Source organism: Schistosoma haematobium, chromosome 2 (genome assembly GCF_000699445.3).
Source record: "Schistosoma haematobium chromosome 2, whole genome shotgun sequence".
Taxonomy (NCBI): domain Eukaryota; kingdom Metazoa; phylum Platyhelminthes; class Trematoda; order Strigeidida; family Schistosomatidae; genus Schistosoma; species Schistosoma haematobium.
In genome coordinates, this window is record NC_067197.1 from 46,017,327 (window position 1) to 46,039,087 (window position 21,761).

General features: G+C 36.4%; 1 protein-coding gene across 2 annotated transcripts in view; it reads right to left on the reverse strand.

Annotated features, from left to right (window-relative positions):
* Positions 1–2,326: 2,326 nt before the first annotated feature.
* RPUSD4_1 (Mitochondrial RNA pseudouridine synthase rpusd4) overlaps positions 2,327–21,761 on the reverse strand; it is a 29,164-nt gene continuing 9,729 nt past the window's right edge. The window contains exons 5-9 of one of the 2 annotated variants that reach the window (XM_051215363.1): positions 20,515–20,559; positions 19,792–19,963; positions 13,510–13,660; positions 8,861–9,074; positions 5,208–5,726 (exon numbers count right to left, since the gene is read on the reverse strand). In XM_051215363.1, the coding sequence (XP_051068577.1) occupies positions 5,311–5,726; positions 8,861–9,074; positions 13,510–13,660; positions 19,792–19,910 (900 nt within the window). In that variant the 5' untranslated portion in view covers positions 19,911–19,963; positions 20,515–20,559 and the 3' untranslated portion in view covers positions 5,208–5,310. Of the gene's footprint in view, positions 18,930–19,791; positions 19,964–20,514; positions 20,560–21,761 lie in introns of both variants that reach the window. The other variant, XM_051215362.1, reaches the window with a different exon arrangement.

Sequence of the window (21,761 nt, forward strand, 5' to 3'; positions counted from 1 at the left end):
ACAACTAAATCACCTGCCTGACTATAAAGATTCTCGAACTGTATATCTGTATCGATGTGGTTACAGTTATTACGAGTAACACAAAATTTTAGACCTAGGGACAATAACTCTAGTTTTTCTTTATCTAGTTCGACACTTGAGAAATTATGTACATACTTTTTAGAGTCAGTTGTATATCATAGTCATTAATTATTTAACCAGATAAACGAATGTATTATCCATTGTCTTCTGTAATTCTCTTGAAATGTTACTCAGAATTGTTGGTTAATCAAAATATTTCCAGAAAGTTTTTTGTAATTTTCAAAGAGTTTTATCGATTTTTTTATGGTTGATTATTCGTTGCAGTTACATTCTTCATTAAAACCTTACAAAATGTTACAAACCTTTATGTGAAATCTCGATATCTCAACAACATCATTCGTTATATACCATATTATGATTGAATCAGATGGATGTCTGTGACGATGGACCACGGGTGAACTCAAGGAAGCTGTAGGAGGCTCAGGAGTCGAAGATATTCCATCCAATCACCTTTTGGGAGAATATTCTAGAATTCCTACATGTAGCTTCCCGATTGGACAATGCTAATGACCCCCTGTATGTGGTTTGGTGGACTGTAATGATAATTTCGTTTTTACTAAAAACTATAAATACCTGACAATTTTGTACTATAATTGGCACTGTCTGGGAATAATATTCTTTTCATTAGTCTTCTGTCTTGTCATTGTGACTTGGAAGGGTTCTGGCGTTCTATTGCTCACGTTATACGCGGTACATCAAGAACAACCTTCAAGATATAACAATGTCGATGGTTCTTTTTAAAGTAATGTCATTCAATATACAGTGTGTATAGTGTAATGATCTAGTTCCACTGTGAATGTTTACGTTCTTCATGATGAATCATCATTCATGTACTTGACTTCAATGAATGCTTATTAAAAGTGATCAACATTATATTGAATTACCTAAAAATAATCTCCTATTTGTTTAAAGAGAGAAAAACAAGATTGAATATCTTTCTACAATATCTGTCTATCTGTTTATTAAAGTTTCTTTATTAAAGTCGTATTAGATGGTGTGTTGACCAATTTAATGGATTATGATTTTATTTTTGTTTAAATATTTCATCTTGATGAAAGTGCGGTGAATTCCGTCTGAAATCAAGGTCACCCTTAATAATGATGAAAATAATAATAATACTTGAGTACTGGAATTTAATATACATTTCTACAGTAAATAAAAGAAAAATTAGTGTACGGATAAAATAGTACTGAAATATCAAGTAAGTAGTTAAAGATATCACTCAGAAATTGTTTGATCTGGTGAGGTTATATTTGGTGTCACTCACTTGCTACATATTGATACTGATTCTGATGGATGAGTTATATAGAATTTTCATCTTATTCTTTGTTAATTAATTGAATCACTTCTATGAAGTAACCTATATATACATGCTTGAGAACAGTTTTTAGCCTGGTTCAACAAAGATGTATTTAAGACAATAAAATGACCGTAGTTGTTACTTTGATGTTGTGGTTAGGTATACCTGTCGTGATGGATCAAGCAAGATATATTGGCAGGAACACGTGTTCCTTTAAATTTAACTAGGCCAGGCAGATCGATTGGAGAACAGTGAAACCAAAAGCAGCCACAAAAAGCCTGAGGGCGAAGTCGTGCCACTGACAATATGAGGCTGTGACAGCAGTGAGGTAATTGTAGATCACCAAGGTAAATGATCTATGTTGAACGACTGAAGGTCCACTATAGTTATACGGGGATGGTGCGACGAATCAGCTAACGTCGAAGTCACGCGTCGCTTACAGTACCTTACGTGGATTGCCCCATAGACGTATCAAGGTACTGTAGATGCTTTGAAGACTGTACAACACAAAGGACGTTGTTACAGAAATTCGAATCTACTACATATCGCTTCAAAGGCCAAGTAGTGTTATATTCATTAACTCGGTCCAAAAAGATACTAACGTACTAACTGGTTTTAAAATTATTTATACGTGATTGTTTTTTAATTCTATGAACTCAGAATGGTTGGTCTCTTTTGGTGAAGTTTCGTCAACTGAGCTGAATGGTTCACTTGGGAAACTTCCATGGTTCTTCTGGACAAATTCACTAGGACAAGCTTCCGGTAGAAATTATATGTTCAAATTTCTCCACATATGACTGAAGGCTTGTCCTGTCGACCTTGATCCTCATTAGTTAGTGCTAATCTTTAACCTGTCAATGTTTACACAATTGTATCAAACGGGGTTTTGTGGAGATTGTAGTAATTTCAACAGTTGAGATCATGAGTCAATTGAAGCTAGACCGCCATTAAAAACCTGGAAGCACTGAACAGCCGTTTTGTTCTATTGGATGCCGGCCCAGTGGTCTAATTGGTTAGGCGCTTGGCGCGAGACCGATTGGTCCTGTGCTCGAGTCCCGCGAGGTGGTGTCGTGGATGCGCACTGCCGAGTAGTCCCACAATGGGACGAAATGGTCGTCCAGTGCTTCCAGGCTTTCCATGGTGGTCCCAGAAGTTACTATTCATTATTCTCATCGGGACGTAACTGTTAGTTTATCGTTTGATTTGTATAAGTTTGGTTGAAGTAATTTCGCTGGTTTATGTGCTACACCTAATCTAAACGGCCTTTATAATCTTGGTGATGTTATTGAGAGGGAAAATGAAAGCTTCTTGATTAAAACGTCCACCGCAGAAAAAAAAATTGAATCAAAATCACCCACTTGAGCTACGAATCTCTACCATCTCTGCATCAGCCTCTACTAGTTAATGTACATCGTATAAGAATACAGGAAGTGGGTTTCTTCATATTGGAGAACCGTTAGCTGGACACAATTGTATCCTAATACCGATGGATACACTGAGCCCTTCCCTTTTCGAATGTGAGACTACTATTCACTGAGCTACTTAGATTAGACATGTCCGAACTTTCAACATGGGGACAAAAGCCTATAATATACAGATGTTAGGAGAGACTAGTCAATTACAATCTTTAGCAACAACAACTACAGAATGATACAAAGTCTTGCAAACATTGTTTCAGTCAGTCACAACAACGAACCGAAGACTTGAATATGTCACATATTTGATACATTCATTATCCTCTAGTGAGATGAACAACAATAAAAACCCTGACAACAAATATATGAGAGAAGAAGGCTTTTTTCATTAGGGAAATTGAAAATTCAAGTAAACTGAAAAGTTTATGACGCTGATCAAATACCAAGTAACAACAGCAGTAAATCAAACGGTTCATAAGATGAGGTATGTGAAAGATGCGTTACACGTAAACCTAAACTCATTGAACCATTCTCAATACACAAAAGGTTAAAGTAACTCATCTCATCCGTCTTGTGTAAGAATGTCTACTAGCACAAATTCATCGTAAAGTATTTAGCGAGTAAACAAACCGTCATAAAATCAACAGGTTGAAACTAGATCTTTCTTCATCATATCATCGTCACAGGCAAAATAATATGCATACGTCGTAGGCGCTTTGCCTATCAAAATTACGGCAGAAGTTGGCGATTTAATCGATCTATATGATACACTGAAGGCAACAGTCATACAACGCATATCAGTGTCCAACAAAATAGATTACAACAGCTACTAACAGCGTGTGATCTGGAGGATAAGAAATCTTCACAACTCTCAACACATATGAAGCAATAAGCAGGTCCACATCACACCTATAACTGTTTTTTTCTCAAATTTCTGTCACCAGTGCAAGAAGCTATAGAGCCTTTGGTCGCGAATTACTAGCGATTTATTTGACAGTAAACTATTTCACTTTCTTATTACAGAGACGTGAATTTGCGACAACGACCGACCGGCATTAGAAACAAATATGAAAAGTCATAGTTTATAAATCGGTACACGGAATTAATCGCAAATTCAGTGATAAATGTATTTATCTAACCTACACTTTGGGAAGTTTATTCACTGAAAAAAAAAACAATCTGCGACTTGATTAATTATGTTGATAGAAGGCAAGTCAGTTTATATCTTTTCTACTACAAACCACAAAATAAAAGTTCACTAGTCATATCCAACTGTTTCCAACCATTTGACATTGTGAACATATTGCATTGCCTAGTCGTGTATCAAACCCATACGGGTTCTTCTAGCTTCCGGACAGACAGATTTATTCTTTTCATGTCACATTTTGACCTCGTCAATTATTTGCTTATTAACTGTGTTAAATGCTTACTCTATTCATCACATGTCACCAAATTATTTTTATGGTCAGTCCAGATGCATGTAAATTAGTTGATAAACAGCTTATGTTGGCACAAAATGCCTTAAGAGTAACAGTCACCACTCTTAAAAAGAACGGAAAGTTATCTTTATTTGCTGGGATCTAGAATCCTAGTCCATTTTAGCTAATCATACCACTTGATGAAACAATATTATCATCAGCCTCAAGGACTCCATTGTGATCTACCACTCTTGGGTATCTTCGATTGCAGTAATTTGGTCCGCGTTTTCTGGACTGTCATGTACAATGATAATTCTCCCGAGAAAAATCACCTCGTGAGATTCGTTCGAAATCCATAAACACCCTAAATTTTCATCAAGTGGCTGGCCGGTAGAACACTATTCACGTCAAAAGTGCTAGAAAACGTTAAGCGAGAGAGTTTCGAACGATCTGAGTGTTTGTTGTTCTTCATTGAGATAAGTCGTGTGACCGATAGCGAGACGTTTGAGCTTCCTTTTTAAATTTTCCAATAGCATTCTATCGATCTAGTCCTGTAAACTGAGAGGAAGGTCAAAGCGGTCTTTAAGGATCATGACAATTACTAAATCATCACGAACCTTGACCATTTTAAGCACGTTGACTTTCGGGTCCTCATTGTTCGTAATTCATAAATAATCATATCTAATATGAACAGGGATCCTACTCACTACCATCTCGTGGCATTACGGTTGTTTACAAAATTAAGAGAATGAAAAACTAATAGTGCATGCGGGCTTCAGGGTCCTTAGAAAACAAATGGCATATGAATCAACTATTGGTCACCGGCTACCAACGGACTGCATCTTCTGATGTTGCTTCACTGCCTTGTGGATCAGATTATTAGATTGAAGGTTCCGGGTGTGTGTGTGCCATCCCATAAGTAAACCACCTGTTTCCGGTTTGGGTACCCGGATAATATTACAGCCCAAACACAAATTAAAGGACAAAAACAAGTTTAATTGTATATAGGTGTATTTATAATAGATGTAAATGAATTATTAAATACATATACCAAAATACTATGCAATACTATACATTATTTATATGAAACAAACTATCAATGTAAATACTTTAAATAATGCGGTAATTTTAATCCAATACGTTTTAAATTACCTCGAAAGTGATTCGGTAATGGAGCAGTGAATTTAAAAGGATTTTTTATAAATTTATTATTAGTAATCTTATTGTTACTATGTGAATTATCAAATGATCGAACAAAATCAAAAAATCCTTCATTACTGGAAGAAGAAGATGGTGATGATGATGATGATGGTGGTACATGAAGATGTAAACTTAAAGCATGTAAATGTAAACTAATATATCGAACTTTCGATTGTCTAATATTTAATACTTCTAATAAAGATTTTGGTAAACGTTGAGGTGCTAAATATTCAGCATGTGAATATTTATGATCACCAAGTATAGGAGTTTGTAAACCAAATGCTAAATGAGCTCGAATTTGATGTTTTATACCTAGAAAACATATGAAAAGATTATGAGACAATGTGTTAAAAGCAATATTTCATAGTCATATAATATACCCTTGTGGGTCAGGGTACTTTTACATTGGTTTTCAGGAGATCCAGACTTTCATCACATGACAACCAAAACAGTACACCTCAATCCTGTTAAACAAAAGAACCAAACACTGCCCAGGCTTAAATTTTATAACCCGACCAATACAGCTCAATCCCGCTTCACAGGAGAACCAGACACCATATAAACTTTAACGCTACAATCTGAATAGTACAGATCAATCCTGTGGCGCAACCACACAGGTACCCAGTAACCTGGTGGACCATTCGCACCATCCATATACACATTCACGTCACATGTATAGTTATTCCGATCAATGATCGCATGAATCCATTGTGCACAGCACGAACAGGTCAAACTTGACCTATTCCGCTTACACAACAGTTAAACTCATTAATGTTAGCAATGGCGACATGCCTTACAATGTCCCAATGATAATGACCCATGAGAACACTGAAAATCAACCACCAGTATGAATGAAATCGGTTAACCAACAGACCAATTTCATGCATAAACAGTCAGTAAAACTTGCCAAAGTAATCCTGAACCATCCACAATGCCAATGGCGAACCTCCAGTCTCATATGAGACTTTCAGCTCTAGATAGCCATATAGATTATACTGCATATAACACATGTAGAGTAGTAAACGAAATAGCCCAACCTGAAGCGTTAGGGCTTTAACAACATTTAAAACCCATTGTCTGATGTCAGAATACTATTACTAGACCACCAAGATCATTTTTATCGCATTTACGAAGTTTTCATTTTTCCGACTTTTCAGACCCTGAGTTAGGGATAGTATCCTTAAAATTGTAGAAAGAAACTATCCTAATGTAGCAGTAAGATTTAAGATGGAGATTGTTAGATTGATGTAATTACTTCTATGAATTCGGTGTTCATCTAATGAGTAAGGTGTGGCAATTTGGACCGATGCATATATGTGTCTAGTCCTACGATGTTGTAGCTGACTGACTGTTAGATTGTTGCATGAAATTCAAAACCTAATGACTAACACCTTGTAACTTATTACTATGTAAGAACTGAATAAAACAATACTGGGATCTAGGCGATTATCATCTGTTCTTATCAAGATAACATTAGAAGATGGATCATCGGTTATGATTACCAACAGATATTGTTCAGTAGAAGCAACTAACATGTTTATTTGGTTATGAAGTTGTTCATTATATAATAAGTTCCATTTATTTTCACCATAACTACAATTCGTTAGATTAATTTCAATAAATTATTGTCAAAGTTATAACATGAAGTGAATTCAATGGATAACATTATTGATCGTTTCTTCATTTTTGTTGTTGTTATCTGCTGTCTATTAATGAGTTCAGATTTATTAATGAATGGAATCAGGACATTTAGTTTAGAAAATTGAACAGAATTATCAGTACGTAGTTGTTGATTTTGAATTAGTTATCTGTGTGAATTACCTGATACTCTTGAGTTCACCCTTGGTTACTTATGTCGACATAAGTAGTATATAACATCAATCAGAAATAAAATGACTGGTTGGAAAGATCAAATCGAAAAGAATAAGAACAGAGTGTAGTTGTTACAGTAATGAAGGAACATTGAAGTTTGAACCTATCGATGGGGGATTCGCAAACGTAGTATCGAATGTATAGTTTTCACATTTGACCAAAGAACTGGTTGCTCCCCATTCATGTTCCCGTTCAAAACGTATCAGATTTAAGGCTGTCAAAAAATCGGCAATTATTGGATTACTGAAAAGTAAGGGCGTGACAATTTGGACCGACGCATATATGTCTAGTCCTACGACGTTGTAGCTGACTGACTGTTAGATTGTTGCATGAAATTCAAAACCTAATGACTAACACCTTGTAACTTATTACTATGTAAGAACTGAATAAAACAATACTGGGATCTAGGCGGCGTGGGGGGAGGGAAGAAATCAAGTCAACCGTAAAATGAGGGTATGTAAAAAGATCAAATTATTCACGAAAACAACTGAAATCCAGAAATGGGTAGTATAACGAGATAACTTAAAAGTGTTTGAGATTCCAATTTAAATATTTGCAATTATTCATTATTATAATCACAAACAGAATGCTTCCCATATCCTGACTATAAACGCTTTACCATTTACTGAAATAAATCATTCAGCATGTTGGGATTTACTCATCATATTGAAACTGTTTATTCATTGTGATTTTATCACTGCTCTATCAACTAAATGCTGTTTTCTGACCAGTTGTCAAGTCATTCAACGTTAATGGTACAATTTGCTGATCCATTTGATAATATAACTTAGTCAATTGATATTTAAAATTCAGAGATCCAATGAGTGGAAGGTCATGATGATTGTATAGATCAATGGTTGATCCGAAATCCACTCTCAACTAAGTGATCTCACTATCACTTCAAATAGATGTTTCAATACTATATCACTGATAATTAACATATAGGGACCATTTAAATAAAACAAACAGACAGAATAGTATATATTTATTCATACTGATATAACAGGTATATGCAGGAAACTGTTGCTATAATCTATAAATACTGAATGTTAGTTGTTAAGATCAAACTTAAATTAATGATAATGTTATCATGTCAAATGAATGAAGTTATGAAGATTAGTTCATAGACAACTGGTGAGCAATTGGAAATTGAACATTATTGAACAGGTTCGTTTGATCTAGGCCAGAAATCACCAGAACACTAACATGCACTGAAAAATTGTCCTGTCTCGAAATGATAGCCATTACTTTTAACTGATCAAGTCGAAGTATAATAGTTCAACAATTTCATTATCAAGTCAATATATACAACATAATTTAACAGTTGAATTCATGAGTCAATTAAAGCTAGACTACCTATGGAAAACCTGGAAGCACTGGAAGGCTGTATGGGACTTCTCAACAGTGCGCATCCATGATCCCGCTCGCAGGATTCGAACCCACGATAAGATATTGGTCCAAACATATCATATAGATGAATCAATATCATGAAGACGAGATAAAAACATATAACACAATACGTTATAGAATTAAGCAAATTAACAACATAATAAACAATAAAAATCAAAACAAACCAGTCAGTGTAGAACAAAGCATTAATGCAGCATCATTTCGTCTATCCATTAAATGATACCAGGTAGTTGGTTGATTATGATTTGTTTGCATTTTATCATATAGTACAGAGAAAGCATCTGTTACATCATATTCATTCGCTTCATTATTTATATCTAATTGTGTTTGTTTACAAGTTAATTCTTGTAGATGACGATTTAGTTGAGAAGCACACATCTAAAAAATAAGAGAGGTGATGAAAAGAAAAAAATATAACTAATATATACATAACCATCAAGAGATTTTGTGGAGGTTTTAGTAGTTTAATAGCTGAATTCATGAGTCAATTAAAGCTAGACCATCATGGAAAACATGGGAGCAATGGACAACCATTTCGCACTAGTATGGGACTCTTTATGAATTCAACTATTGAATTACTAAAATCTCCGCGAAACCCCCCTTCTGATAATAATGTGCTCACTAGTGACTGACTTCAACAGGTATTTCCTGGAGTTCTAGTGAGAAGCCATGGCCAAGAGTTCAACCACGTCTGTTGTGAGATAGTAACTCACTGATGACAATGATGGACGGTGCCATTGGATGTCGCCCAGCTCAGTGGTCTAGAGGTTACGCGTTCGCGTGCGAGACCGAAAAGTTCTGTGCTCGAATCCCGCGGGCGGGATCGTAGATGCGCACTGTTGAGGAGTCATTTATTAGGACGAAACGGTCATCCAGTGCTTCCACGTTTCCCATGGTGGTCTAGTTTTAATTGACTAATGGATTCAACACACATAATTAAAAATAAGGAATTCAACTGTACGCTCATATGTATGTGATAAATATTTTGAGGAGGAGTTAGACTTTCCAATGGATATTGTTAATAAAAATTGTGTAAAACTAAGTTGAAAATTGAATGATCTTCACAAACCTCTCCACGCTAATTTTATGTTTGAGATTCTGATTTATTCAAGCATTTTAAAACGCTTTCACAATCAGCTACGCCCAGTAAAAAGACTAAGGGTGCGCAGGAATCAAAACTACGATCATAATGAATACAATTTATGAATAGATATAAGAAACAAGATTATTGTAGATAGGGACATGTGAGCGGTGATTTCGAATGGGTGGATAATTTGTTTACTCATAATAACTCACCAATGAGTGGATTTCTAACCAAAATTGTGGCCTTATGACAGTATATGATCTCTTGGAGTGACATGTGATCCATTTAGGCTTTTCCGGTGTATATATATAACCCAATAAATGACTAAACTAAGAGATGAGTTCTCGAATGCCCAGAAAGAATCTATAACTAGTAGAGCTCAATCATGTCAAGATTGAGATAAATACTATCAGGGCTAATGAATGATTTTTTGGTTGTATCGAAAAGTTATTGGGTTTGAATGTATAAATTATTGGATTTCAGGTTAAAAAAAAGGTCCACTGACAACGTGAACTGTATGAGATATGAAAGAATCCTGTGTACGATAACTGAAGGAGTTGTAAAGACTCATTACTTTTCAGTAATCCAATAATTGCCGATTTTTTGACAGCCTTAAATCTGATACGTTTTGAACGGGAACATGAATGGGGAGCAACCAGTTCTTTGGTCAAATGTGAAAACTATACATTCGATACTACGTTTGCGAATCCCCCATCGATAGGTTCAAACTTCAATGTTCCTTCATTACTGTAACAACTACACTCTGTTCTTATTCTTTTCGATTTGATCTTTCCAACCAGTCATTTTATTTCTGATTGATGTTATATACTACTTATGTCGACATAAGTAACCAAGGGTGAACTCAAGAGTATCAGGTAATTCACACAGATAACTAATTCAAAATCAACAACTACGTACTGATAATTCTGTTCAATTTTCTAAACTAAATGTCCTGATTCCATTCATTAATAAATCTGAACTCATTAATAGACAGCAGATAACAACAACAAAAATGAAGAAACGATCAATAATGTTATCCATTGAATTCACTTCATGTTATAACTTTGACAATAATTTATTGAAATTAATCTAACGAATTGTAGTTATGGTGAAAATAAATGGAACTTATTATATAATGAACAACTTCATAACCAAATAAACATGTTAGTTGCTTCTACTGAACAATATCTGTTGGTAATCATAACCGATGATCCATCTTCTAATGTTATCTTGATAAGAACAGATGATAATCGCCTAGATCCCAGTATTGTTTTATTCAGTTCTTACATAGTAATAAGTTACAAGGTGTTAGTCATTAGGTTTTGAATTTCATGCAACAATCTAACAGTCAGTCAGCTACAACATCGTAGGACTAGACACATATATGCATCGGTCCAAATTGCCACACCTTACTCATTAGATGAACACCGAATTCATAGAAGTAATTACATCAATCTAACAATCTCCATCTTAAATCTTACTGCTACATTAGGATAGTTTCTTTCTACAATTTTAAGGATACTATCCCTAACTCAGGGTCTGAAAAGTCGGAAAAATGAAAACTTCGTAAATGCGATAAAAATGATCTTGGTGGTCTAGTAATAGTATTCTGACATCAGACAATGGGTTTTAAATGTTGTTAAAGCCCTAACGCTTCAGGTTGGGCTATTTCGTTTACTACTCTACATGTGTTATATGCAGTATAATCTATATGGCTATCTAGAGCTGAAAGTCTCATATGAGACTGGAGGTTCGCCATTGGCATTGTGGATGGTTCAGGACTACTTTGGCAAGTTTTACTGACTGTTTATGCATGAAATTGGTCTGTTGGTTAACCGATTTCATTCATACTGGTGGTTGATTTTCAGTGTTCTCAAGGGTCATTATCATTGGGACATTGTAAGGCATGTCGCCATTGCTAACATTAATGAGTTTGACTGTCGTGTAAGCGGAATAGGTCAAGTCTGACCTGTTCGTGATGTGCATAATTGATTCATGCGATCATTGATTGGAATAACTATACATGTGACGTGAATAATGTGTATATGGATGGTGCGAATGGTCCGCCAGGTTACTGGGTACCTGTGTGGTTGCGCCACAGGATTGATCTGTACTATTCAGTTTGTAGCGTTAAAGCTTATATGGTGTCTGGTTCTCCTGTGAAGCGGGATTGAGATGTACTGGTCGGGTTATAAAATTCAACCCTGGGCAGTGTTTGGTTCTTTTGTTTAACAGGATTGAGGTGTACTGTTTGGGTTGTCACGTGAAAGTTTGGAAAGTGTCCAGCTCTCTTGAAAACCAATATAAAATTACCCTAGTTCATAAGGGTTTATTGTATAACTAATAATAATTATCATAACAGTGAAAGTGTTTATTTGGTTTTAATTGGACAATACTTGTTAAAAATGACGTCCATCTCAATATAAACCCGGTTAAAATTTACCAGTTACGAATTCATATCAGAAATTTTCGGAATATGTTAATTAGTTAGTCATAATTGGTGTAAAATGTGGCATATATCAGGATCAGTTCAAGTTGTCACATCATATTAGTTGTACAATGAGATGAAATTATCAAGACAGTTATGCTAGAGTAGTAAGAATAATAACAGTATTCAAATGTGTGCTACTGATGTCGACAGATATAAGTAGTATGTACCATCAATTGAAAGTGAAATGCCTGGTGGCATTTAAGAAGATCAGAGAAAAGAGAACGAGAACAGAGGATAATTGGTGTGGAAGCGAAAGAACAATGAAGTCTGAGACAATTGATTGACATTTTGCAAAGGAAGTATTTAATGTATGGATCTTAGATTGTACTAAGATGCTCTGTAATTTTGTGTTTAAATACATTCAATTGTCCCCGCATGTATTCTCGTTCACTACAGCATTACTGATAGTAGAAACCACTAATTATATACAACATGATCAGAGGGAAAAAACAATCAAGTAGCATAATAAAAGGCATAAATGATATGTTTTGTCGATTGAACGCTATATTCGTTTTCCTAAGCTATTCTGGTAACCCACAGGCTAAGACTACACAGCGACTTGAACACCAGAGAGAAGATGCAAATATGAGAGAAAATACTTTACTCCAAGGTTCGTTTTTGTACAGAAAATCATGGGGATTTATAGATGTTAGCGTTTGTTAAATCAACATCATATTTTGGCCAATCCGTTAGCGACATATTATGCTACTGACCAATAGTAGCACGCCACTTTGAAATTCTAGAATTCTCATCGTGCTGTGATTGGCTAGGACTCTTCGGCTCCTTTTAGGCCTCTGAAGGCTCCGTTGAAGTTCTCCGAAAGCCGACTCAACAATAAACATTTTAAAACTCAAGATCTAAAGGAAGATAACAAGTGTATCTCTCTATAGCATTATGATTCATTCTGAGCTATATCAACTAATGTACTACAATTATCATTAGTTAAGCGAGTTTCATGTAATCCACTCAATCAAGTAGTAGTCTGTATTTCTCTACACGATTCAATCCAACAATCAGCAAATTCATGAAATAATGCTAATCTTGGTCTACTCTCTGGAATGTATCTTGATTACAGTCAACTAGATTTTAAATGAAGTGATTTTTTTAGTGTTTCACAGCTCATTTCATGGAGATACCTTCGTACTTGGTAGAAAGATACTTTATTAATGGAATAAATTGGATAGATTATTTTTATAGAAAAGAAAACACACAACAACAAAACAACAACGTTAATTTACTTTACGAATTCCATTGAAATTTCGTTCAACTAATGGCAATTGTATATAACCATAATCTGATCTTGGTATACCAACAGTAATACATAAATAATCTTTTTTAATCCAACGTCTTGCAAATGCCTCTTGAAGTTTTAATGCAGAATCTTTATTTCTTATCAAGAGAAATTGATAAAACGATTACATAATATAAATGATAAATAGCTATGAATATTAATGATGATAAATCAATATTGGTGAACATTAGAATGATTTCTGTTATACATAGAAGACACTTTAAAAACTGTTTCAATAGTTGAGATCGAAAGTCACTTGAAGATAGACAACCATGGAAAATCTGGAAGCACTAGACGGCTGTTTCAACCTTGCATAGAACTCCTCTACGGTGCGCACCCACGATTCCGCCTCCTGCGAGATTCGAACCCAGGATCTACCGGTCTCGCGCGCGAGCGCATAACCATTAGACCACTGAGCCGTCATCCAACTGTGTTAATATCTAAATTCAACCAATCCACGAAATTGCGCCACCGTACGCCATTGTCTTCAGTGAGCTGATATCTCACAACAGATCTGGGTGAACTTCACTGGTGATGGCTTCTCACTAGAACTCCGGGTCAGTTGTGAGATAGTAACTCACTGATGACAATGGTGGATGTGTCGCCTAATTTCGTGTATTAGTTGAAGGTAGATATTAACACTGTTGGATGTCGACCAGCTCAGTGGTCTAGAGGTTACGCGTTCGCATGCGAGACCGAAAAGTTCTGGGTTTGAATTTCGCGAGGCGGGGTTATGGATGCGCACTGCTGAGGAGTCCCATGCTAGGACGAAACGGCCATCTAGTGCTTCCAGGTGTTCCATCGTGGTCTAGCTTCAATTAACTCATGATCTCAACTATTGAAATTATTAAAGTCTCTACAAAACCCCTTCTGATACGTTTCAATGTTCATCAAATCATAAAACAGTCAGATGTACAACTGGACGATGTACTACGAAGTTCTGCACTAAATTTGTAAAACTTAGTCTTTTCAGGATAAAAAAGTTCGATAAGATATGCCTGCTTAATTATCACTACCTTTGAAGAATCACACTTATTCAAATGGTAACACTGTATAAAAAAAAATTTATATAAGCAAAGATGGATGGTGGCTGACAGCGGAATCCAGTTTGACGCGCGTTTTGTCCTAGTTGGAACTTGTCGGCTGGATGTACTTGCACATCAGAGTTGATTTTCACTCCGGGACCCGAATCCAGTACCGTTCGCTTTAAATACGTTCTCCACTTAGTTACTGAGTCCTCATAGCCCCTTGCTTGTGCAATAGGGTGAAGTTTTAATTCACTTGATATTGTCTGCTTGAATCTTCCCACTGATGTTTACGACTTATTTTATTTTATTTTAACACATAGATATTGGTACAAGAAGACATCAAATAAATATGCGCCACACATATCTCATTTGATGTGTGAGGGCTGTGATACTGCCTGAGTGCCCAAACTGAAACAGGTGGTTTTCTAAGGGGGCCACACACCGGAGCCTTCGACCTAAAGGTCTGTTCCACAAGGCAGTGGAGCATTGTGAGGTGATGCAGTCACATAGTAGCCGGTGACCAACGATTGGTTCATACGCCATTTGTTCCTTCGGGATCCTGAAGCGCATGTACACCATTGGTTTGGAATCAGGGTTTTCCAACTTCCCTATGTGGACTCTCCATGTCCACCGACACAGTTAAAGTGCCGGACATTCACTTTTCGTCCTCTCAATTTCGTAAACAGCACCCCAGCCACTAGGAGGCAATAAGCAGGACTTCCCTGGCAGAGGCTAATATACGCGTGGCCATATGAGAGTGTTTCGAGAGGGAGAGCGGGCTCTCCCCACTCTCGACCGTACCAGGGCATTTGGGGGCTAACAAACATCAATTAACGGTCAAACGCCATGACATATCCTCGCTTATATCAATGCATGTGGACACATATTCGACTGGGGTCTCGTGCGCATTACAGAACAGCCAGCTGACGAGTCCCAAATAGGACGAAACGCACGTCAAACTGGATTCCACTACTAACCACCATTCATCCAACCTTATAATACTTATGACCTAAGGCAATATCGAGTCAATACGCACAGAATGCAAATATGCCAATAAGAGACTAATCAATTGCAATCCTAAACATCAATCAAAAGACTCAAGCAAACAATACCAAGTGAATTTAAATGTTATATATGTTTGTGTGTAGTTATGCTGGATGTTCAAAAAAGTCTTATTGCAGAGACTATCATGACAACCTGGTATGAGAAATTCGAATGAACAAAACAGGAGTTTTTTTTCGAAGAAAAACACCACGTGGACCATATACATTTGATCACACAAAAACCACATGCTGTTTACAGTATAGACTGATTATGATTATAGCATTCATATGAAACAAACAATTCTAGTGTCAGTTGATCAGTTCACCAATCACTAACAATTCTTACCAGAGGTTCTTTGTATACTAAATCAATGATTCGAAATTATCAAGTCAAACCTTGGTAATGATACCTACAAGTTTACATGTGATTATAATCCTGCATTTTTGTATATTACAAGTCATTTGTCAAATATAAGTTTATCAATGTACTATTATTTTAAACAGTGTGTAAAGGGGATTTGAAATAATCGCATGAATCAAATTACCTAAGTGGAAGGTGCTACAACTTAGTATGATTGAAAAGTGAATGCTTTAAACACTAAGTAAATAATTTATTTCGTTCATGAATCCTATGGCCAGTTAAAAAATGTGGTCTTATATATAAGGTGATTTGAGTTAGTCCGTAAAATATGCGTGCTAGTTGGTACTTGTCAACAATATGTACCAACAATCTTGAGGAGACTAATGTTGTATATAGGATTCGAACCCGGTTCAACCAGTTTCATGAACCTGTCACTAATGACCAATTCTCAATGCTGTTGATCTCCTATAAAACTGAGATAGTTATATTAATTGACCACTGAGTGGTAGTGACAAACGTTATGCTTATCTAGTTTACTTATAATTTTAAATCCAAATGTTTGATACGAAATGGTTGTAGTTAACCGACAGGAAGCACTGAGCATAAATGTCAAGTTAACTGGCAGTTGTCAGTTAGCGAGATGCATTTACAATTATGAGAGTACTAACGATGTTCATGAAATTTGAACTCATGTTATAATCAAAGATGTTACCGTAGAGCTACCCTGTTCATAATTAATATCCTATAAAATTGTAATATCTATACTAATAATCAGTGTAATACGCATAAATGCAACTCCACTTGAAGCTGCTTTGCGGTTACGGTTTGTCCCAAGCCTACACAGATGAGGAAGGTTGGGCATAGGGTTAACAATCTCAGCCCAAACAAAAAAATCTAGCTGGAAAAAATCACTATAACCATTTAAAATTTCAATTGGGAAATGAAGAGTCTTCACTTAAAAGAGTTTTATGACGCCTCATGGTGAAAGCTAAGAAGTCACGAGGCCGATGATGCCCCTTTCTGACAATCAGGGTAATAATTAATATAAGTTCATGGAATATCCGCACAATATGGGAGACCAGGAGAACTAATAGAGTAACTGAGGAAATGAAGAGAGATAACTTGGCGGTTCTCGGAATAAGTGAAGCCCATTGGACACAAGATGGACGGAAAAGAATAGTTTCGAGAGATCCTACACTGATCATGAGGAAGAAAATTCTTCGCACACACAAGGAGTAGCAGTGATGCTGCTATCAAAAGAAGCACTTAAAACACTTATAGCATTGGAATCTCATGGATCCAGAATCATCAAAGCATCCTTAGAAACAAAGAAAGGGATATTAATGAATTTTATCCAGTGATATGCGTTCACCAATGATAGCAGTGGAGACGATAAAGACCAGTTTTAGGACGGGTTGCGGCCGAGGGTAAAGAAAAACTCAGGAAAGAACCTGACCATGCTGATGGGAAATTTAAATTTAAATGTCATCATAGATAACACCGAGTATGAAGACATCATGGGACGACATGGAATGGGACAAAGGAACGAGAGTGTTGAGAGACTGGGAAATCTAAACGCCAACAATATGGTTAAAGGTGACATCGTTTTGACTAACAAACGCGTACACAAAATTACATGAATTTCACTGGAGTATATTACACAGAGCAAGATCAATCATACCTGCATCAATAAAAAAATACAGAAAATTCATGGAAGATGAGCAAACAAAGACAAAAGTTGATATATCCTCATCATTACCCTAGGTGGAACTGACGCTAAAGAAGAACTGGAGCATTGGACAAGCAACACTACAAAGTCACAATTGATTGATCACTGGGTGGTGACCAATGTCATGTGTGTCAAGTCCTTATTATTAGTGCAGTTCGAATGCTATCGACCATGATGTAGTGTGGTCACCAGTCTACGTGACTCGACACTGCTGGCACTAGTATGAGATTAGATGGTGGTTGGAGGTAGTCGACAGGAAACCCTGGACCCGGGTTCCGTGCTACCTGGCACTCGTCAGCAGGGTGTACCTGTAATCTTGATGGAACTGGTGCTCCCTGACGGACTCGATCTCGTGTCACCCAGCTTCACAGCCAGAGACTTTACTACTGAGCTATCCGGGCCACGTGTATCTGAAAACATCGTCAACGTCATACGAAATTCATACGACGGAATACAGTGCATGGGGGACAGCTCACAAATGCATTCCAAGTAAAGACTGGTGTGTGACAAGACTGCCTAATCTTCCCCTTTCACTTTCTTCTGGTGGTCGACTAGGTTATGAAGACCTTGACACCTAACGGAAAGCTTGGATGCAACTAGACGATTTGGACTAAAGTCTTTTATCCTATACACACCAACAAATGCAGGTAAGGAGAACCAGTATAACAGCAGCATCTGTAGCAGTAGGCCTCAACATACACAAGGGAAAAAGCAAGATCATCAAATACAACATAGAGAACACAAACACAATCACACTTGATGGGGAAATTCTGAAATAGGTGGACACTTTCATGTACCTGGACAGTACTATCGATGAAGAAGGAGGACCTGATGCAAACGTAAAGAGGAGGATTCCCAAAGCAAGGGTAACATTCCTACAGCTGGAAAATATATGAGACTCAAAACTGTCTATATCAAAGCCAGAATCTTTAATACGAACGTCAAGATAGTTCTACTGTACGAAGATGAAACGTGGAGAATACTACGACCATCATCAAAAACGAACAAGTATTTATAAACAATTTTCTACTCAAAATACTTAATATTTGTTGGTCGGATACCATTAGCAACAACTCACTATGGCAAAGAACAAGCCAACTCCCATCTGAAGAGAAAATTAGGAAAAGACGTTGGAGGTGGATAGAACACGCGTTGCGGAAATCATTAAGCTGCATCACGAGGCAAGTCCTAGCTTGGAATCCTGAACTGAAAAGGAAAAAAGGAAGAGCAAGGAACACATTGTGTCGGATATCGGTAGCAGGCATCAGATGAATGAACAGTACTTGGGAACAACCGTAAAAGAAAGACCAGAACAGAGTCGGTTGGAGATACCTGATCGACAGGGCATGAACTACAAGGGGTAACGGGCATTATTAAGTAAGTAATACATAACCACTAAGTATATAAACCTATTTCATACAGAATAATATTAATTACTTATCGGAACGAAATGAAATAAAACAGGAATAATTAAATATGGCAAGTTTCAAGTTGCCGAATACAAAATTTTACTTTTCGTCGACTTGAAAATCGTATTTTCATGTACACACTTGCTTTTTACCCCATTTCGATAACTTAATTGTTTATGAGGTTGTTTTGTTCTCTGTTGTTCAGTATCTACCATTATTTATACATTTTATCTTTTCTTAAGAATAGTCTTTCTGTTGCACACAGAAATTGTGTTGTTACTACAGGCCTCGTTACTTTCTCAATTATCATGATGGGCTCGAACCAACTGTATAGTCAATGACTACTCTATAACCCAATGAGTGCAGAATTCATCTTAATAACACATTAAACAAACACGCACAAATCAGAGTGTGAAGTAACTTGTCTACCAAGTAAATAAGTTACTTAGAGCCACAATGTATGAATGATGAGGTAGTGATACCACTACTAGTACTATTATTTATCCAGACCGATGTGTTTTAGTGGCGGTTCAACCCCGCTAACCATATGGTTAAAAGTTGAATGAGTGAACTTTACTAATCTACCATTTGAGAATATATATATATATATATATATATATATATATATATATATATATATATATATATACTTTCCTTACCTAGCTATTAATATAATTCCACTGGAATCTTTGTCTAATCGATGAACAGTTGACAGTTCACCAATGCATTTTTCTTCACCTTTCCCATGATTGCCATGATGACTTCGTTTTCTTATCATTGATTCAATACGCGGTAATAAATCAACAATATTATGTTTACAATCAGCTCCAGCTAAAAAATATACAAATAAGTAATGTTTTGAGATGGCATAATGGATATATATATATATATATGCCTTTGACGCATTATTCATGTATTTTGGGACTACCAAGTAAATAATGCTGAAATCAGACGCAGAGAACTACGTAGAGATGGTTGATGAGGTTGTAAATGTTTATCCACTTAGGTAGTCAAGATATATGCTAGGTATATCAAATTACCATCTACCTTGCCTTAACATGTAATTCTCGCTTGCGAGGGAGTATGTTGAAAAAGAGTGTGTAATCTGTGTGTAACTAGTTTTAGGTAGCTGTTTCTTGGATTCTGTAGTCAACCTTCCAGATCGCCAGGGCAACTACTGCCTTAAGAAGAATAATGGTGCAGGCAATTAGGAAGTGGCAGCCACTTACACACTTCTATCAATACTCAAGAGTTACTGAGTTTAACAGTGGGAAAACTCCATCGCATAGTAAAATATATGTAAAATATGAGACAAATAATTAATATGTATCATCTGAGAAGAAACACCTATGATATTTGTATGAACAGAAAAATGGACTCACGTTGAGATGCTATTCCATATGGTTTATTCAAAGTGATCACATTTTCTATTTCCGATTTCATAGGAGATAAAAGAATAAAAAGTAATGTTTGAAATGGAAAATGATTATTTCTAAACTATAAAAAAAATTTGCATAGATAGAAGATCACTTCATATCCGAATAGTTCGACGATAACATCTCAAATTGTAATGCTGAGTGACGTAGATTCCACTCCTATAGGAACATCAGTTCCCTAACGATTCTAGGTACACATTGCTAATGAGCGCTAACTGACACATAACCTAGGTCATGTAAGGTTTCTGACAGGCAACCGCCAATCATATGACGTAGACAATGTCATATGCTGACTTCGAGCTCCAGTGAAACAGCTGTATCTAGTCATAGTCAAGTAGGTAGTGAGATAGAGAGGCTAATTAATGACATTGGTTGAATATTATTATTAACATTATTATAATTATTGTTGGTACTATTATCATGACGCACTAGCTGACTAAGGTTTGAAAATCAGAATACACACACTGAATTATGGTAGTAATTTAAACGTTTCTGTTTTCAACGAGAGTTGAAGTACCTTAAGTTCCTACCTAATATACTGCACATTATCGGTAAGAAAAATACCTCTTCTTTTAAAAACAGAATTGGAATGTAATGACCCATATTTAAAATTTCGGTCAATTGGTTATAAATAAACACATTGACCATCAAGGACAAGAATTGTTTCGGATTCGACCTTATGTTCTCCCTTGTATGTCATCCCACTGGGATTGAACCTTATTCGACTCGTCCCGAATCAGAAAAGAGACGGGACGGGAACAAGAAATATCTCAAATAAGCGGAAAGCCTAAAGAAAACACAAGGGCTTTTATATAATCAACAGAAGTCTCTGATATATTATCGACCTATCCATTAGCGCTGATTAGCTGAGATACACCAATCAGGATATTTCGGTTTAAAGTTGCACTAAATATGCAACCAATGAAATTCTACCTTGTTAACAACCAACTTGACTGAACTTCATACCCAAATGCCCTGTTACGGCCGAGAGTGGGGAGAGCCCGCTCTCCCTCTCGAAACACTTTCATATGGCCACGCGTATATAGCCTCTGCCAGGGAAGTCCTACTTATTGCCTCCTAGTGGCTGGGGTGTTGTTTACGAAATTGCGAGGACGAAAAGTGAATGTCCGGCGTTTTAACTGGGTCGGTGGACATGGAGAGTCCACATAGGGAAGTTGGAAAACCCTGATTAC